Source organism: Macaca thibetana, chromosome 9 (genome assembly GCF_024542745.1).
Source record: "Macaca thibetana thibetana isolate TM-01 chromosome 9, ASM2454274v1, whole genome shotgun sequence".
NCBI lineage: Eukaryota > Metazoa > Chordata > Mammalia > Primates > Cercopithecidae > Macaca > Macaca thibetana.
Genome location: NC_065586.1, coordinates 109,748,245 through 109,765,675, shown reverse-complemented (window position 1 = coordinate 109,765,675; position 17,431 = coordinate 109,748,245). Strand labels below are relative to the sequence as shown.

Here is a 17,431-nt window from a genome sequence, read left to right as displayed (position 1 = left end):
GGCTGGTCTTGACCTCCCATTTTGGTATTTTTCTTTTTTCTTTTTTTTTTTTTTTTGAGACGGAGTCTCGCTCTGTCGCCCAGGCTGGAGTGCAGTGGCCGGATCTCAGCTCACTGCAAGCTCTGCCTCCCGGGTTCCCGCCATTCTCCTGCCTCAGCCTCCCGAGTAGCTGGGACTACAGGCGCCCACCATCTCACCCGGCTAATTTTTGTATTTTTTAGTAGAGACGGGGTTTCACCGGTTTAGCCAGGATGGTCTCTATCTCCTGACCTCGTGATCCGCCCATCTCGGCCTCCCAAAGTGCTGGGATTACAGGCGTGAGCCACCGCGCCCGGCCCATTTTGGTATTTTTCTATATGAATATACTGTAATTGAACAGATGAATATAAAAATATATTTATGGTATTAGAATTAGACATACCCCCACCATATAGTTTTGTAAGATATGATAACAAACTGAGGGGTATTTCCTTTGGTAAAGAAGTTGCAAGGGAACCTTCCATTTCTTTACGTCCTTATGGTTAGTCAGTAAGACAAACCAGCCATCTAAGCAGGTAGTTGGCCTTCACTGCCTCATGCTAATTACCTGAGGTGACTTGGAGTCTATTTTATTAATGTAGCCTCACATCCTACATCCAGGCACCCAGGAGAGCTCAAATAGCCAACTGATTTTAAATTACAAGACGCTCTGCATCTGAGTGGTCTCATTTATTATACTCCTTGTAAAGTAACTTTCCTGGTTGAATTGCACTGAAGTATACCTATAAAGATGTGCATACATCATAAATGTATAGTGGGAAGGATTTCCTTAAGTGGGACACATCTGTGTGACTAGCAATCAGATCAAGAAACAGAACATGACCAGACATCCTCCTAAGACATTTCCATTATAGGAAATATGATTTATCCCCCTAATACACTTCCCCTCAAGAGTAACTACCTACCTGAGTTGTAAAACCAGTTTTGCCATTTTCTGAGTTATGAAATCTTATAGTATTTGTTCTTGAAAGCAACTATATACTTTTAATTTTCTGAATGAAACCAATTATTTACTATTTATTATGATTTGTTTTTATCAAGGGAACTATGTCCTGCTAACTTAGCATATTCTATGCTTGATATGTTAAAATCTTGGGTTGAAAGTTTTCTAAAAATATCCTAGTCAAGTCCTGGGACATTTTCAAGAGTGACTTTGGATTTGGTTCTATTGTGTGTCTGGTGTTTTGATTTCCAAGGTGGAGTATAAGAAGGATCTGGAAAGTAGTAGAGGTCACAGTATCAACTACTGTGAAACACCTCAATTCAGGAACGTGAGCAAGATCTCAAAATTCACCAGTGATGTGAGTTGTTAACACTAAGCTTTTGTTTGGGCACTTTTGGTGAGCTTAGTTTTTAGGTCTCCCAAGAGGGACAGTCTATGGGAATGGATCTATGTGTCTTGGAGAAGCATGGCCTTTTAGGCGTAAATGCCTGGGTTTTGGTTAAGATTGCCTGCTGGGATTGGTCCTCATAGTGTTCAATTCTGTCACATCCCTGATCTTGACCCTGAGTGTTCTGGGCAGGACCTGTCCTCTCCGTTCCCTTGCTTCCTTGTGTGCAGCCCAGTGCCTGGGTCCTAGTGATGAATGCTGGTGAGGGAGCCTGGCTGAGCATGTGACGTCCCCTCTCAGTGTGACTTTGTGCCTCTGAGTTAACATCACCTCATTTCACCCTCAGAGTCACCTGGAGAGCCAGACGTTATTTCCCTGTCTTACAGATGAGCAGATATGTACTAGAGGGGCATTCGCAAATTTGGAGATTCTCAGAGCAGGTCTGAAGATGTATCTTCACGGACATCAAAGACCTGTACTAGATAGTATGTTTTACTTTTGCTTAGTTGCACATAATAGTAGAATTTAAAATTGCAAGGGACTGTGTAAGGCGCAGTGAGGAATTTATTTTGCATAAATGTAGTGGTTTAAGAGCCAACATACCTGATTTCACGGTTATTAATAGCAAAGTGGCCAATTTTGGGCAGTTGTTTAAGCTCCCTGAGCCACTCTGCCCCACTCTAAAATGGGGATGATAATAGTTCCTTCCCCCTCATAGAGTACTTGTAAAGATTAACTCAGATAAGTAGAATCGTGTCTGATATATAGTCATAAGTAGTGTTCTGTTTAAATACTCGTAGTACCTAGAAATGCAATGGCCTCCCAGGTTAGGTGATTTTAATACCCCAAATTTCCTATTTATGACCTCTCGTCATCCTGTTTTGGTCTTCTTTTTATTTGATAAGTGGCATTTGGCACATGGCACATAACATTATTATTTCACATGGTCACACTAGTGACCAACTTTTACATCACAGAATTTGGCAAAGCTCAGGTTTTGTCCTTCATATATTTAGAAATGGAGGTAATGGCATGCAGTGATTTGTACCAGCCTCAGCATGGGGCTTTGCATGTGACGCCCACATAGTCAGCGCCTGCCACCGTCTCATGGTAAATTTTCACATTGGAAAAATCTGGTAAATTTAAAGCTAAAAATGTAAAAATGAACACAGAAAGTCAAGTCCGTTTTGTGCTGTCTATGCTCATCAGATCCCATGTTTCCTTGTCTTCCTGTCTTACTTCAACTTCTTGTGGGTTGAAATTTACGTTATTAAAAAAAAAGTTTGCCTTATTTTTTATTCTGTGATACACTGACTATTTAAATGGCTTATATTTAATCATTTATGCTTTGGATTTAACGCATTAAGATGAGTAGTTTATCTTCAACTACTTGCGAAGGGAATGCTTTGGTTGAAAACTTTGTGTTTCTATGTAGAATAAATATAAAGAAAACTACCAGAACCACATGAGAGGCCGCTATGAAGGAGTTGGTATGGACAGACGCACTCTGCATGCTATGAAAGTTGGCAGCCTGGCAAGCAACGTGAGTCCTTTTATGCAAGGGCCTGTAGGGATGGAGTGGGGCGGGGCATGAAGAATTCAGCCAATTCTTTTACAATTTCCCTTTTAAAAAAATCTATCTTCTATTTTAAAGACTATGTGAAGACTGACCCAAAACAGCTTCTGAATGTTAGCGGATACAACCAAGGCTAGGTAAAATTCCGGAAAATTTTCAAAGGCTACAAAGTATTTATCTTAGATTTCTCTAATTTGAAGAGTACTTCAATCTATTATAATGAATCCAGTGTGGTTAACACTTTCAATTTCTGAGAGAGAAAGAGAAATGAATAATTTTGATTCTTATTCCAAATTCCCCAGGGTTCCAAAGCTTTTGTGATTTATTTGGAGTTGGTTGGTTGGTAAGCTTGTTTGTTCCTTCATTCATTTTTTTGATCGTTGTATTCATTGAAAACCTGCTGTGGCCTGGCACTGGTCAAGGTAGTGGGATAACAGGGTAGATCAGTCCTGTTTTCCCCTGTAGCATATAATCTGTTAATCTCTCTTTGGCTTTGTCAATCCAGTTTATAGGTTTACAAATGCTAGGTTGTAAATCTTGGAGGTAAAAGACACTTAAAGGAAACTGATTTCATTATTGAAACATACGAATGTTGGATTTTCTCTGCTTAAGAATGTCAATTTGATCTTTAGAAAAAAAAATTAAATACTCTAAAGACTCTTGACCTTTCCATCTATTTTCTCAGGATTAGCCAAGGAGCTCTTCCATTGTCTATCCATGTGCACATGCCTCTTTTCATATAAGTACCGCGCGCTAACCGATTGTGCCACTGAAGCACCGCAAATGCTTCTTTTCAACAAAAATGACAAACAGCTTCATAATTAATAAGAAATATAAAATAAATGTACTACAGATGGAAGTTAACTAATTTTGAATTAATTAAGAGGAGTTTAGATTAATTAAAGACAAAAGTATGAACTAACTTAATTTTCCTTGAAGGTGATGAAACTGAATTCATTTGTTTCTGGGTATTTAAAAAATATTTCTTATGGCATTCAAACAAAGCCAAAAGAAAGTAGAAGCTGATTTCTACATTCTTGTTCTTTTCTTCGTTTTAGGTTGCCTATAAAGCTGATTATAAACATGATATTGTCGACTACAACTACCCAGCCACTCTCACGCCTTCCTATCAAACAACGATGAAACTGGTGCCCTTGAAAGATGTGAGTTCCTTTCCAACAGCTCTTTCTGCTTCATCACTTGTCACTTCCTTCCTGAGGAGTGATGTGTAGGCAGCAAGATGGAAAGAAACATGATACAACAGTTCATAGGAGGGTGAAGGGATTGAAGAAAGGGAAATCCTTTTCCAATTTCCACTAGGAAGTTCATTTATGCATGCTTGCACACTCTTAGATTTTCAGTGTGAACTAGGGACAACTCTAGTTTTGTCTTGAAAATAACCTGAGGTTCAGTTTTTCCTCTTAGAATTCAGTGAGCTTTGTCTGCTGGGCACATTTCAAATGCTTGTTCCTTAGCAAGGATGACTTTTTTATTTCTTTGAAAAAAGGTTTGACACGTAGTATGTTAAGGACTGAAGGAAGTAAAATAAAATGTATATATACAAGTTGAGAGGAAGTGGTAATATTGACTCCATTTTTTCTCAGGAGCACATGGGAAAGTATATGTATCCCTTAATTATTACAGCAGTGATTTTATTTACGGTTTGGCTTGTTCCAGGCAAAATGTGTACAATCAATTAAATTTCTTGTTTTCTGATTACAAGAATTTTACTATATGTTTATTATAGAAAATTTAGAAAATACAGAAAAGTACAAAGAAAAAGATAAACGTCACCTACTAACTTAAAAAGTACTTCAGGGGGCTTATAAGTAAGGTTGTATTGTGGTTGCCAGTGAAGGTTATCTCCAATCAATCGATCAATAATTGAACAAATAATTCAGCGTGTATTTATGAATGTCAAGTGCTACTTTCCTTTACTTTCCTTTGGGATCAGTACAAGTTTAGAAGTTGATTGAAGTTTTGCTACTGGTAGATAAGTCTTTGAATCTCTCTCTCTCTCGCTCAGAGTTGGGGCAGTAGGATTCAGTTGGGTATCTCCAGTGTCCAACCCAGTGCCCAGACATCAAAACACAATCATTGGCAAATTATATTTATTGAATGAAAGGGGCTTTTCTAATGTGTAATAAAACAGGAGGTAGGAAGCAGAGGAATTGATCAGGGACCTAAACTTTGCTTATCTTTTTCTCAGGAAGTTTGGTTGGATTGACTTGACTTACTCCTTTTACAAAGTTAAACTTGACCGCTACCAAAGCTGCATTTATTTATCTATTTATTTATTTTTTTGGCTGTATACATTACCTGGGAAACTTGCAGATCAAGGGCACCTTATTAAAATTTGAAGATGTGCTTTTGCAGTAGGATTCCAGATATCACGTCTAATAAGTAGCACAAAGAATGCAAGATGTACTCCCGTTATGACATGACCTGCTACTACATTTATCTAGATAAGACTCAGAGTCAAACCAGGCACCTGGAAGCCCACCCAGGAAAGTCTGATGCAAACTTAAACCAGACTGAATTAGAAATATTAATTGAGTTTAGAGGTAAGTTCTAAACTGGCAGCCCATTAACCACATTCATGCTACAGAAGTGCTTTGTTTGGCTACACAGTGGGTTTGCTCTTGTTGTTGTTGTTGTTTTAATTGAACCAACATGTGGAATTTCTGAGTTCAGACAAAAACTAACATGCTCACCTTTTCTTGAAAACTCTGAGACATTCTGCCCCAGATCCTGCAAGGCAGCAATTGGCTGGGACTGGGTGGTGGCTGCTCGCTGTTGCTGTACCTCCTTTAGCTTACCTTCCTGGTTCTGATGTGAATTTGAGTTTATCACCCATAATGCAGGGATTTTAGTAATCAGGAAGTTTGGGGAATCCATTTACAAGAACAATTGTGGTCTCTCTGTCTGGTCATCTTAAAGGTGGTGAAATAGCCATGAAATTAAATAAGCAAGCATGGGTTCTTAATTTGAGAGCATTCCCTTTAGATAGATTTTATAAACATTGATAGAATTAAAATGAGACTCTATCTTTAGCAAAGGAAAAAGAAACCCTTCAAAATGTAGATTGAAGCAATGGCCAAGCATTTGTGATGTTGCAAAGATGTGATTAATCATGGAGACTTTTAATTATGTCCCACAGAGTAAAGTAATTGTACTCAGTAACATACTTAATGCAGAATTATCAGGAAAGAATATGCCATTTAAAAACATAGTTTTTGTGACATTTTATCATGCATAATTCTGAATTCTAATAGACTCTATTATGAGATGATAATTTTGCCTTCTGAATTAATGCATTAGGAAGTCACCGTACTCTAATCTAATTAATAGTTGACATTGAAATGACTTTATATTTCCTAATTTTCTCTACACACCCCATGTCCAAAACTCAACATGCAAAAACTTTTCTCCTTGAATCATTAACTAAAAAGCACAAAATTATTATTATTATTCTTTTTTTTGAGATGGAGTTTCACTCTTGTTGCCCAAGCTGGAGTGCAATGGTGCAATCTCAGCTCACAGCAACCTCTGCCTCCCAGGTTCAAACAATTCTCCTGCCTCAGCCTCCTGAATAGCTGGAATTATAGGCATGTGCCACCACACTCGGTTAATTTTGTATTTTTAGTAGAGACGGGGTTTCTTCATGTTGGTTAGGCTGGTCTCAAACTCCTGACCTCAGGTGATCTGCCCGCCTTGGCCTCCCAAAGTGCTGGGATTACAGGTGTGAGCCACTGCACCAAGCCTAGTGATGTTTTTTAATCTTCAAATCCAACAAAACTCTCCATGGCCCATTGTCAGGAGCACTTTGTTATTTCTAGGTCCTGTTCTAGAAGTTCACTTGTAAGTCATTTGTTTGTTTCTGGGATGCATTTCCCTGTCTAAACAATGCTAACTCTGGCTAACGGGAACCCCTTGCCCATCTGTAAAATAAAAGTAATAGCTCTAAGCACACTAGTTTTAGCAAACCAGGTTTATAGCGTATAGGTATAGCGCCACCTTGTGACATAGACTCCTGGGATTTGAATCATACCTCTGATACTTACTGCCTGGGTGACCTGGAGCAAGCCACTTTTGGTCTCTGTGCCTCAGTTTCCACACTGTAAGGTAGGGCTAATAATAATGCCTAACCATAGGGTGGTGGGAAGGATTAAATGAGTTAACATGTATGATGTACTTGGAATGGTGCTGCGTACATAGTAAGTATCATGTGTTAGTTATAATTATGATGAGCTGGTTGAAATGAGTACAAGACCCAGGGAAGACACGGAGTATACAAGTTAGTAGCCAGTGGGCCCAAAGTGGCTATTAGACTTATTTCTCTTGGGTCACTGGATTTTTTTTTTTTTTTTTTTTTTTGAGATGAAGTCTTGCTCTATTGCCCAGGCTACAGTGCGGTGGTGTGATCTCAGCTCACTGCAACCTCTGCCTCCCAGGTTCAAGCGATTCTCCTGCCTCAGCCTCCCAAGTAGCTGGGGTTACAGGCACAAGCCACCACGCCCGGCTAATTTTTATATTTTTAGTAGAGACAGGGTTTCACGATGTTGGTGAGGCTGGTCTTGAACTCCCTATCTCATGATCCTCCCGCCTAGGCCTCCCAAAGTGCTGGGATTACAGGCATGAGCCATTGCCCCTGGCCCAGGTCACTGGATTTAAAAAATATTGAACTATTTGTTAGCTTTTAAAAATTGCAAGATTTTGCATCATAATATGGATCTCTGGTTTCTTTGGAATAACTGGAAAATCTAGCTTCTGTGTGTCCTATTGGTTGCATGACAACCATCTTCTAGAGCTGGGCAGCAGCTGCCTCCCTCGGCCATAGTCCTCTCGACTCCTTACTTCTGCAACAGTAAGGCCAAGCATTGGGCTTGTACCCAGCTAGTGGTCTATCTGGCTCCTAGAGACATTTGTGACTTTTGGGCTGCAAAGACTCCCTGAGGTGGGCTGTCATCTCAGGGAAGTGGCCAGAGGAGTTAGCAGCAGACGGGAGGAAGGCAGAAAAGCAAAGACATCAGCCTGTAGTCTAGACAGACAGGAGTTGATAGAACAGTACAAGAGTGGCCAAGGTGTGGGCCCCTGGGGAGGGCAGAGCCAGCTGCCAGAGGAGGCTGGCCAAGGCCATAGGTGAGGTACAGGTAGAGACATCAGTAGAGAGTGGTGATGCAGAAAAGGGGTGTTGTTCTCAGGCAAAACCCAGGTCTGAAGAATTTGCCACACTGTGTGGGATTCTGGGAGGGGCCTTTGGCCTTGGGCAAGAAAAGAGAGACATGAAGGCTGCGAATGAGGTGTTCAATGGTGATCCTGTCACTTTGAGCCAAGCCCGGGGAGCTCAGCTGGCAAGCAGGCCCAATCTGGAGCCCGTGGGCACAGAGATTCAGATGTCCAGAGGCACTGGGTGAGTTTGTGATCCTGGGAGTGAGGACCCATTTGAGATATCTGTGTGGGCAGGGAATGTCTGAGTTTGCTCACTCTGCAGAGTAGGAACCCCACAACAGTTTGTTGAAAAAGTAAATGGATGGGCAAGTGGATGAATGAAAGGAACCATGTGAGCCTAAGGGAAGGAGAGCAGGGTTAGGGATGAGTTTACTTCTTCCTGTTTTACCTGGATTTCAGATAACCTTGATTAAATTCTAAAAGAAGGCCAGGTGTGGTGGCTCATGCCTATAATCCCAGCACTTTGGGAGGCTGAGGCGGGAGGATCCCTTGAGGCCAAGAGTTCCAGACCAGCCTGGCCAACATGGGGAAACCCTGTCTCTATTAAAAATACAAAAATTAGCCAGGCATAGTAGCGCACACCTGTAGTCCCAGCTACCAGGGAGGCTGAGGCACGAGAATCTCCTGAACCCAGGAGGAGGAGGTTGCAGTGAGCCGAGATTGTGCCACTGCACTCCCACCTAGGTGACATAGTGGGACTCTGTCTCAAAATAATAATTAAAAATAAATTGTAAAAGAGGTTATTTGCTACCCACAGCCTCTCCCTCTTTTCTGTATCCTAGCTTTACTTCTACCTGCATAGGTTTCTGGGGCTCTCACTCAGCTCACCTTAGCCCCTCACCCCTTATCACCTACTATCTAGCCTCAAACCTGTTCCTTTACTTCCCTGCCCAAGTTTCCATTCCCTCTGCAGCAGATCTTGGTCAGGTGTGTTTGGAGAAAAATAAGATGATTGGATGCATATATTCTTGTGGGCAAATGGCTAATAATTCTTAATACTTGAAGGGCAATTTGTATTTTCAAAGGGGAGAATTCACTAGTCCTTGATGTCTTGAGGTGGGAACCAGGTAGTCAATGCATCCAACTGCACTGGGGATTCTGCCTCCTCCTCTTTTGAACCTACATCTTCTATGAAAGTGCTAAGCTCAGGGCAATTTCCTTGGGGACTCTGGCAAGGTGGAGGTGAGGGCCAGGCAGGGGCTGGTGTATAGGGTGGGGACATGTTAGGGCCACCTACAAGGAGTCACTGATACTCCATTGCCTCCCACTTAAAGATGCATGTATAACTTGGTTGGACTTTTTGTTCCTCTTTCATTTTACTGTTTTTTTTCTTTTGACACTTCTTTCTTGGTGAAGTATAAGATGTATACAGAAAAGTATACTATGTGTAGATATATGGCTGGAATTATTTATAAAATGACCTCAGGCATATATTTTCATTGGGAATGAGCCCCAGGCACAGAATTACTGGGACATAGGATATGTGTGTGCCCAAATGCCATACTGTTTTCCAAAGTGGTTGTACCAATCTGCACTTCTGCTAGCACTGTTGTGAGAGTTTTCATAAGTCCTCATCCTTAGCCAGCACTTTGTATTATCAGCAGTTTTAATTTGGCTCTTCAGGTGGTGTGGAGGGGTATCTTGTGGTTTTGGTATGCCTTTCTCTCATTAATAGTGTGGCTGAGCATCTTTCTCTATGTTCACCGGCCACTTAGTTCACCTCTTTTATGAGTTGCCTGTTAGGTGTCTCACTCTCCAAGGTACTGTTTTTCTATCTGTGGGCTTGGAGTGTCTGTCAGTATCCAGTTGGAATATCTGACTCTTTTTCAACATAGTCATTTGAGAATTGCACTTTATTGGGCTTGGGAGAGGGAGCTAAGCAAATCTTCGAGAAAAGAGCAAGTGACATCTTTTTGTGCCGGTTTTTACCTAGGCCAATTATAGGCAGAGCATCGACAAGTTGAAGTACAGCTCAGTGACTGACACGCCACAGATTGTTCAAGCCAAAATCAATGCCCAGCAGCTGAGTCATGTAAGTAACTGTCCCCTGCCCAGCTGGGCGTGGGGGTCTTGGAATTGCTGCTTTGAGGCCTCTGGACATCTGACCTCCAAGGATTTGACTTTCATGAATGGTGACACATGTCTTATTACAGCCAGAAAATGACCCCACTTCTTTTAAACTTTTTATTATGGAAAATATTGAATGCATGCAAAAGTAGAGAGCATAGCATAATGAATCCCCATGTACCTGTCACCCATCTTCAACAGCAATCGATTCATGGCCACCCTGCTTCATCTATATACCTGTCCAATTCTCCTCTTCCACATTATTTTGAAGCCAATTTCAAGTATTGTATAATGTAATCTGTAAATATTTCAGTATGAATCTCTAAAAGGTAAAAAAGAAAAACATATTTATATAATTTTAACATATCATATCAAAAATCTAACAATAATTCTTAGTATCACCAATCATCTAAAGTTTAAGTTTAATTTCTGGTCAAGACTGCTTCTCGGATGATGCGTATTCATCCAACAGGAGTCACATGTCTGGTTGGCTCTCTTTTGTGTGTGTGATTTAAGATGGCTTTTTGTCATTGTGGGCAGGCATTTGATAATTACCCGGCATATAACAAGATATTCAGCACTGCAGCAAATGTTTTTTTAAAAAGTTCAATATTCTCAAGTGCGTGTAAGGGGAGTTGGTGAAGCAGTCATAGGGAACTCTTTTGCAAACTCACAACTTCGAGTGCGTCTTTGAGTTTCTTTACTTTTCATTTGACGCCTTCAGTTCATTAATTTAAAACATTCACAAAAAGTACAGGCTGCCTGGCAAAATGGCTTTTCTGGAAACTCCTTCTCAGCTATGGGTCTAAGGGGGAAAGAGCTATGGGTCCCTAAAGTTCTCTTTCTGCCCATATAAAAGCCCTACAGATTTATTTTAAATCCAACAGGTGAATTACCGTGCTGACTATGAGAAAAATAAGTTGAATTACACATTGCCCCAGGATGTTCCTCAGCTGGTGAAGGCCAAAACCAATGCCAAACTCTTCAGTGAGGTAAGAGAGCAATGTGGGGAGAAGGTGGAGGGGTTATGGAGCGATGTGAAAAACGAAGATACTGGGATGGTCCAGCAAGTGGGAAGTGTCTATCCCTGAGAAAGGCTCTTCAGAGGCATCCATCAAATTGTAACTTTGAATTTTGCTGTGTCATGGCATGTGGTAGTTTACTAGTGATAAATTGGTCATAGCCATTTAGTCCCATTATATGAGCATGTGTACAATCTATGTGTGAACACACACACACCCCTACATCCTCATCCTCATCACCCTGGTGAATTGGTGATTTGCTGTGTGGAGGAATTTTAAGTTTTTTGTTTTTTTTTTTTTTTGAGACGGAGTCTCGCTCTGTCACCCAGGCTGGAGTTCAGTGGCGCAATCTCGGCTCACTGCAAGCTTCACCACCCAGGTTCACGCCATTCTCTTGCCTCAGCCTCCCAAGTAGCTGGGACTACAGGTGCCCGCCACCACTCCTGGCTAATTTTTTGTATTTTTAGTAGAGACGGGGTTTCACTGTGTTAGCCAATATGGAATTTTAAGTTTTAAGAAGATCAGTCTGCATCATCAGATTCTCCCTGGAGTCACAAGTAGGCTATGATTTGGCTTCTCATTCTAGATGGAATTTTGGGGGCAGGAGAAGAAAAGAAAAGGAACTAACATTGTTTAAGTGCCTGTTCTACCCTGGGGCAGGCACTGTATATGTGGAATTATCGTAAGTCCCAGCAGGTATTGTAGGGGCACAGTTAGTGGCATGGGCTTTGGTGTCAGAGAGACCTAGGTTCAGATGTTGGCACTGCCATTTTTAAAATTTATGTAACCATAGGTGAGCTCTTTAATCTCACTGAGCCTCACAGGCCTAATGTGAAGATTTGCGGTTAATAAGTAGAAATCATTTAGGAAAAGGCCAATAAACAGTAGTTGTTATTGCCAGGGCAGTGTCAACACCCCACATTTATGTTACACTTCACCAGTTTAAGATCTCTTTACGTATACTCTATCCAATTTATTCTCACAGCAATCCTGAGAAAGAGACTGTGATACTCTCTTTGCAAATAGGAGACTGAGGCCCTAAGAGGTCATTGGCCAAGGTCACATGATCAGAAAACAACAGAGCAAGGAGCAATACATGGGTCTTTTCTTTGTCCTGTTCCATTATCACTGGCCTGCACAGCTCTACAATGAAGGACTCAACTAACTGTGTTAATAATTACTGTTATCATTTTGATAACAACAGCCGAGACTCTGGTCTGTAAATAGAGGAAAAAAATCAACTTTGCTTTAAAAAAATATCTTTGACGTTTGGCAGGAATATGGGTAGCAACTCCTATTCACTTGTGGTTTTGTTTGTCAGGTTAAGTATAAAGAAGGCTGGGAGAAGACAAAGGGGAAAGGATTTGAGATGAAGCTGGATGCCATGTCTCTGCTGGCCGCCAAAGCCTCTGGGGAGCTTGCTAGCAATGTAGGTTTCCTCTCATTAATTCAAGAATGCATAAGAAATGGTTCCAATAAAATGTCAGTGGTCCTGCCGAAAAAAATAATGACTCTTAACATTGTAAACATCTCAATACTTTAATCTTTTTCTGGATTTGTGAAAGATTGGGAGGTGTTTTTTCAGAATTGTTCCCCTTGCACTTGTTAAAACCAGAGCCCCATAGACGGCAAAGCTTCTCTCTCACTCACAGTAGACCTTCTTCTTTCTCTCAAGATTAAATATAAAGAAGAATATGAAAAGACAAAAGGCAAAGCCACGGGTACAGCCGACTCTAGGCTTCTACACTCCCTGCAGATTGCTAAGATGAGCAGTGAGGTAAACTCTTTTTCTAACCCACAACCCCTCACTTACAGTTGTGTTATTTTAAAAGTTTTTCCTGGGCCTACTTCACCTGGGACTGTTACCTTTTTATTGACTTCTACCTGCAACTCTTTTCTTTCCTGGCTTGTGTAAGAAGTTTGGTTTATTTATTTTGCCAAAGCATATTCTTTTCTTTAAATGATTGAGGAGCGTGGCCCTAAGGGTGACAGCATCTGCTGATCAAGGTACAAAGGTGTTCAGTTGCATTTATTCATGTCACAAATGTTTGCCAAGTGACTACTATGGGCAAGACACTGTGTGAGACCCTGGGGCTATAAGAATGAACAGCACATAATAAGTTTCTCCCTAATGGAGCAAAGCATCCTGCTTGTTGTGGCACTGTCCTGGTCCTGTGGTTACAACATATATGGTATTCAAATATTTAGCGAGCCAGGGACTCCCAGGCTGCAGCCAATCAGAATGACGATGCTTGTAAACAACTGTAATGGCTGGAAAGAAACCTTGGTAAATGTCACTTACCAAAAGGCTTTGGGGAAGGAGAATTCTGCCAGAAGAGACAGACCTGGTTTCTAATCAAGTCTTCCCTGCTGATGCTGAATAGGGAAAAAGACACAAAAGATTGCCTGCTCCAAGCTGTGAGGCCAACTTACACTGCTGTGATGGTACAGTTGGATGTAATTATCCAATGAGTCATTAAAGAGCCACAGCTTGAATAGAAGAGAGTTGGCATCTGGGTTGCCATTTTGGACGTGTCTACAGAACAAGCCAAATGAAGTGCATAGTCATGAAGCATAAAGAGGCATTGAGAATTTGGCTTCAGTTTAGACAGAATACATTGATGTTTCATATGTGCAGTGGGAGCAACTGGGGGTCAAAAAGGTTGTATCTTTCCCAAAGCCATATGGTAGTCAGCAGTAGTGGTAGAGGGGTAGCGAATTAGACCCTAGAACTGTTATTACGTGGCACCACACTCCTCCTACTATAGCACACTGTCTTTCCCCATCATCACCACCATCATCACCACTATCTCCATCACCTTCACCATCACCATTGTCATCGTCACAATGATCAATCACCATCATTGCTGCCATCATCACCATCATCACTACCATCACCACCACCGCTATCACCACCATCATCGTCACCACCAAACCACCGTTGTTATTGGCATGCTGACATTTATCAAGTGTTTGCTATGTGACAGTCCCTGTACTAAGCATCTTTCAGCTATTATTCATTTACTTATCACAACAGTCTCCCAGAGGGAAACGAGTCCTTAGACTCGTTAGAGAGGTGACATAACTTTCCAGAGGTCACCTTCTGTTAGAGGGCAGATCAGGTTTGAACTCAGGCTTGTCTGGCTCTGCAGCCCAAGCTTCTTTATTCTTTCTCTTAAAGCATCTATGAGAATTGGGAATAGAGTTTTCTCCTGGAGCAGCCGGGTAAAAAGGTTTAGCATTGGCAAGAGACAGTCCTCCCAAAAACAAAGTAGTGTGGAACCTCAGCTCCCTCATGGTGCTGCCTTTCAGAGCCAAGACTTGGGTCACGCCTTTCTGACAGAAGGGTGCCAATTCTCCTGCTCCCAAAAGCCTGGAAATCTTTCCTGCATTTTCATATCACTCCTGCAAAGGGCGAGCTTCAACTAACAAAACAGTCCTTGTTTTGGTACATTCAAGGTTGAGTATAAGAAAGGCTTTGAAGAGAGTAAGACCCGGTTTCACCTGCCCATGGATATGGTAAACATCAGACATGCTAAGAAGGCCCAAGCTCTTGCCAGTGACCTGGACTACAGGAAGAAACTGCATGAATACACTGTGCTGCCCGAAGATATGAAGACTCAGTGGGCCAAGAAGGCCTATGGGCTCCAGAGCGAGGTGAGTCTGCACATTGCCAGTTCTCTTCATGCATCTCTTGCAGTTGGACATGCTTTCAGAGTGATTCCAAACCTGTGCATGAGTCTCTTACATAAAACTTGGAAGACTAGGAAGAACTGCAGGAAATGTACTGGGGCCAGAAAGGACAGATGGGGAAGTAGAGATATAGTTGACACAATGGAGACTGGAGGGTGGAGGATCAGGGCTCACAGCTAATTCTTAAGTCAAGATGTATTGGTGATGGGGACCAGTCAAGGAGAAGAAAATGTTGAAAATGATAAATAAATCCTGGAAATTTAGCAGGTTGGCAAAGAAAGGCCGTTGGTCAACAAATATGAGAAACACTCTTTTTGCTAAGGTTGCGGTGTCTCAGCACTAAGGTAGAGCATGCTACTCTCGTTACAAAGTGGGCCCAGTGGCTGTATCTCCCAAGTGGAGACCTGCCTGATCATAAAGGATCAGGGAGCAGTTCTTCCAGGAAGGCAAATGCAGGATCAAGATCTTCCTAAGTCTCCCATCAACTCTGTCCTGTCTCTATCCATGTGCCCAATGAGAGCTTTGTGGTTTTTCTCTTGTAGCTGCAGTACAAGGCCGACCTGGCATGGATGAAGGGAGTTGGGTGGCTGACAGAGGGGAGTCTCAACTTGGAACAAGCCAAGAAGGCCGGACAGCTGGTTAGCGAGGTAACCTGCACTTGGGCCTCTGGCCTCCAGTAGTCCTCAGCCCCTGACTCACGCAGGGTGATCTTTGCCTCTAATTCCCTTTCTCTACCCCCAGATTTATTCTGGGTGTGATTCAAAGTGGGAGTACTTCATTTCACACCTGTAGTGCATTCTCAGCTAACTTTCCACAGCCTTAAACTTCCTGAGATGGTGTCATTAAAGAAGCCTACCTATTTACTTTGAGTAGCAGTTGCATCCAAAGAATAATTTTGTTTAGAAAGGTGTAATATACAGCACCTGGGAAAACAGCATTTCTTAAGTGAGCAGCGTGTGATTCCTTTTGAATCAGAGAGTCCAGTATTTGGAGGATAACGTTCTCATTATGCCTGTGCCTTAAATTCACTGCAGATTTCAGGCAAGTCATTTAACCTTCCTGATCCTCTTTCCCTCATATAAAAATGAAGAGGTTGGCCTGTAATCCCAGCAATGTAGGAGGCCGAGGTGGGCAGATCACGAGGTGAGGAGATGGAGACCATCCTTGCTAACATGGTGAAACCTCGTCTCTACTAAAGACACAAAAAAAATTAGCCAGGTGTGGTGGCATGTGCCTGTAATCCCAGTTACTCAGGAGGCTGAGGCAAGAGAATTGCTTGAACCTGGGAGGCAGAGGTTGCAGTGAACTGAGATTGTGCCACTGCACTCCAGCCTGGGTGACAGATCGAGACTCCATCTCAAAAAATAAAACAAAACAAAATAAAATAAAAATGAAGAGATTGGATCAGATACGCTCCCAGGTGCCTGCAGCTCTAAGCCCTTGCCTCTCTTTATGCCATAGAAAGCTGGCTCTGGCATCAGGCAGAGGAGGACTTCTGAAGGACATTTCATTTGGAAGTGTCACTATTTCAGGAACTTTGTTTGGAATCTTCAAAGGGGATTCTTGTTTCAGGGCCAAGAAGGCTGAGTCGGCATATCTCTTGCAAATGATAATAATGGTGATAATAATACCTGCCATTTATGGACTGATAATCATTATTGAATCGCCACTTTGGGTGTATTATATACATACTGTTAATGTATAGGTCACCACAGTCCTATGTGATTAGATGGTATGATTATCCTATTAATATTCCCATTTTACAGATGAAGAAAGCGGGATTGAAGTTATACTTTTAGTAAGTAGAAGAGCTGGGATCTGTCCCCAGGGTGTTTGATCTGGTGCCCTCGCTCTTGACCATGAGACAGTATTGCATCTCAAAAGCATATCTTGTAATGTACTCTTATATTCCCACTGTACTCACCCTCCTCTGAGATAGACATATTTAGGCTTAGAATGTAGAATGAGGTAGAGAGAAAAGCATAGCCCTTTAGGGCTTTCATTACCTAGCTTGTTGGAGACTAACTAAAGTTCAGGTGGAGCAACCAGAGCCCCATCTATCTTGGACAGGGGTACAGCAGAGGGGAGAGAATGTAGCCAGTTGGTCCTTGAGATTCAGGAATGTCAGTTTCTATCTCACTTCCTGTATTACCTGCTAATTCTTAAGCTCCTCCAAGGCCAGGAGGATATCATCTCCTTCACCCTTTTTATGTTCCTCTGTGCTCTGTACGGAGTAGATTCTTGGCTGCTCAGGAAGTACTTGTGATTTGACCAATGCATAGTCTGGGATGACCAGGAATTTCCAACAATGGCAGAGCAATATGACTCCCTTCAGTTATGTGGTGAAGGAGTTTTCCCATTCAACACAGTGGAACTAGGGAGGAAAATTAGAAGTCTCTTTGGAATGTTTTCTCTAGAACTTTTTTCCCCCTAAAGGCAGAAAAGTTGGAGTTCCCAGTGTTCCAGTCACT

General features: G+C 41.9%; 1 protein-coding gene across 4 annotated transcripts in view; it reads left to right on the top strand.

Moving 5' to 3' along the window:
• The window catches only part of NRAP (nebulin related anchoring protein), a 76,611-nt gene that overhangs the window by 20,376 nt on the left and 38,804 nt on the right, over positions 1–17,431 (top strand). For 2 of the 4 annotated variants that reach the window (XM_050802686.1, XM_050802685.1), the window contains exons 12-20: positions 1,236–1,340; positions 2,806–2,913; positions 4,005–4,109; positions 10,112–10,210; positions 11,133–11,237; positions 12,589–12,696; positions 12,943–13,044; positions 14,727–14,924; positions 15,503–15,607. In XM_050802686.1, coding sequence (XP_050658643.1) covers positions 1,236–1,340; positions 2,806–2,913; positions 4,005–4,109; positions 10,112–10,210; positions 11,133–11,237; positions 12,589–12,696; positions 12,943–13,044; positions 14,727–14,924; positions 15,503–15,607 — 1,035 coding nt within the window. The remainder of the gene's footprint in view (positions 1–1,235; positions 1,341–2,805; positions 2,914–4,004; positions 4,110–10,111; positions 10,211–11,132; positions 11,238–12,588; positions 12,697–12,942; positions 13,045–14,726; positions 14,925–15,502; positions 15,608–17,431) is intronic. The other 2 variants (XM_050802689.1, XM_050802687.1) reach the window with 1 other exon arrangement.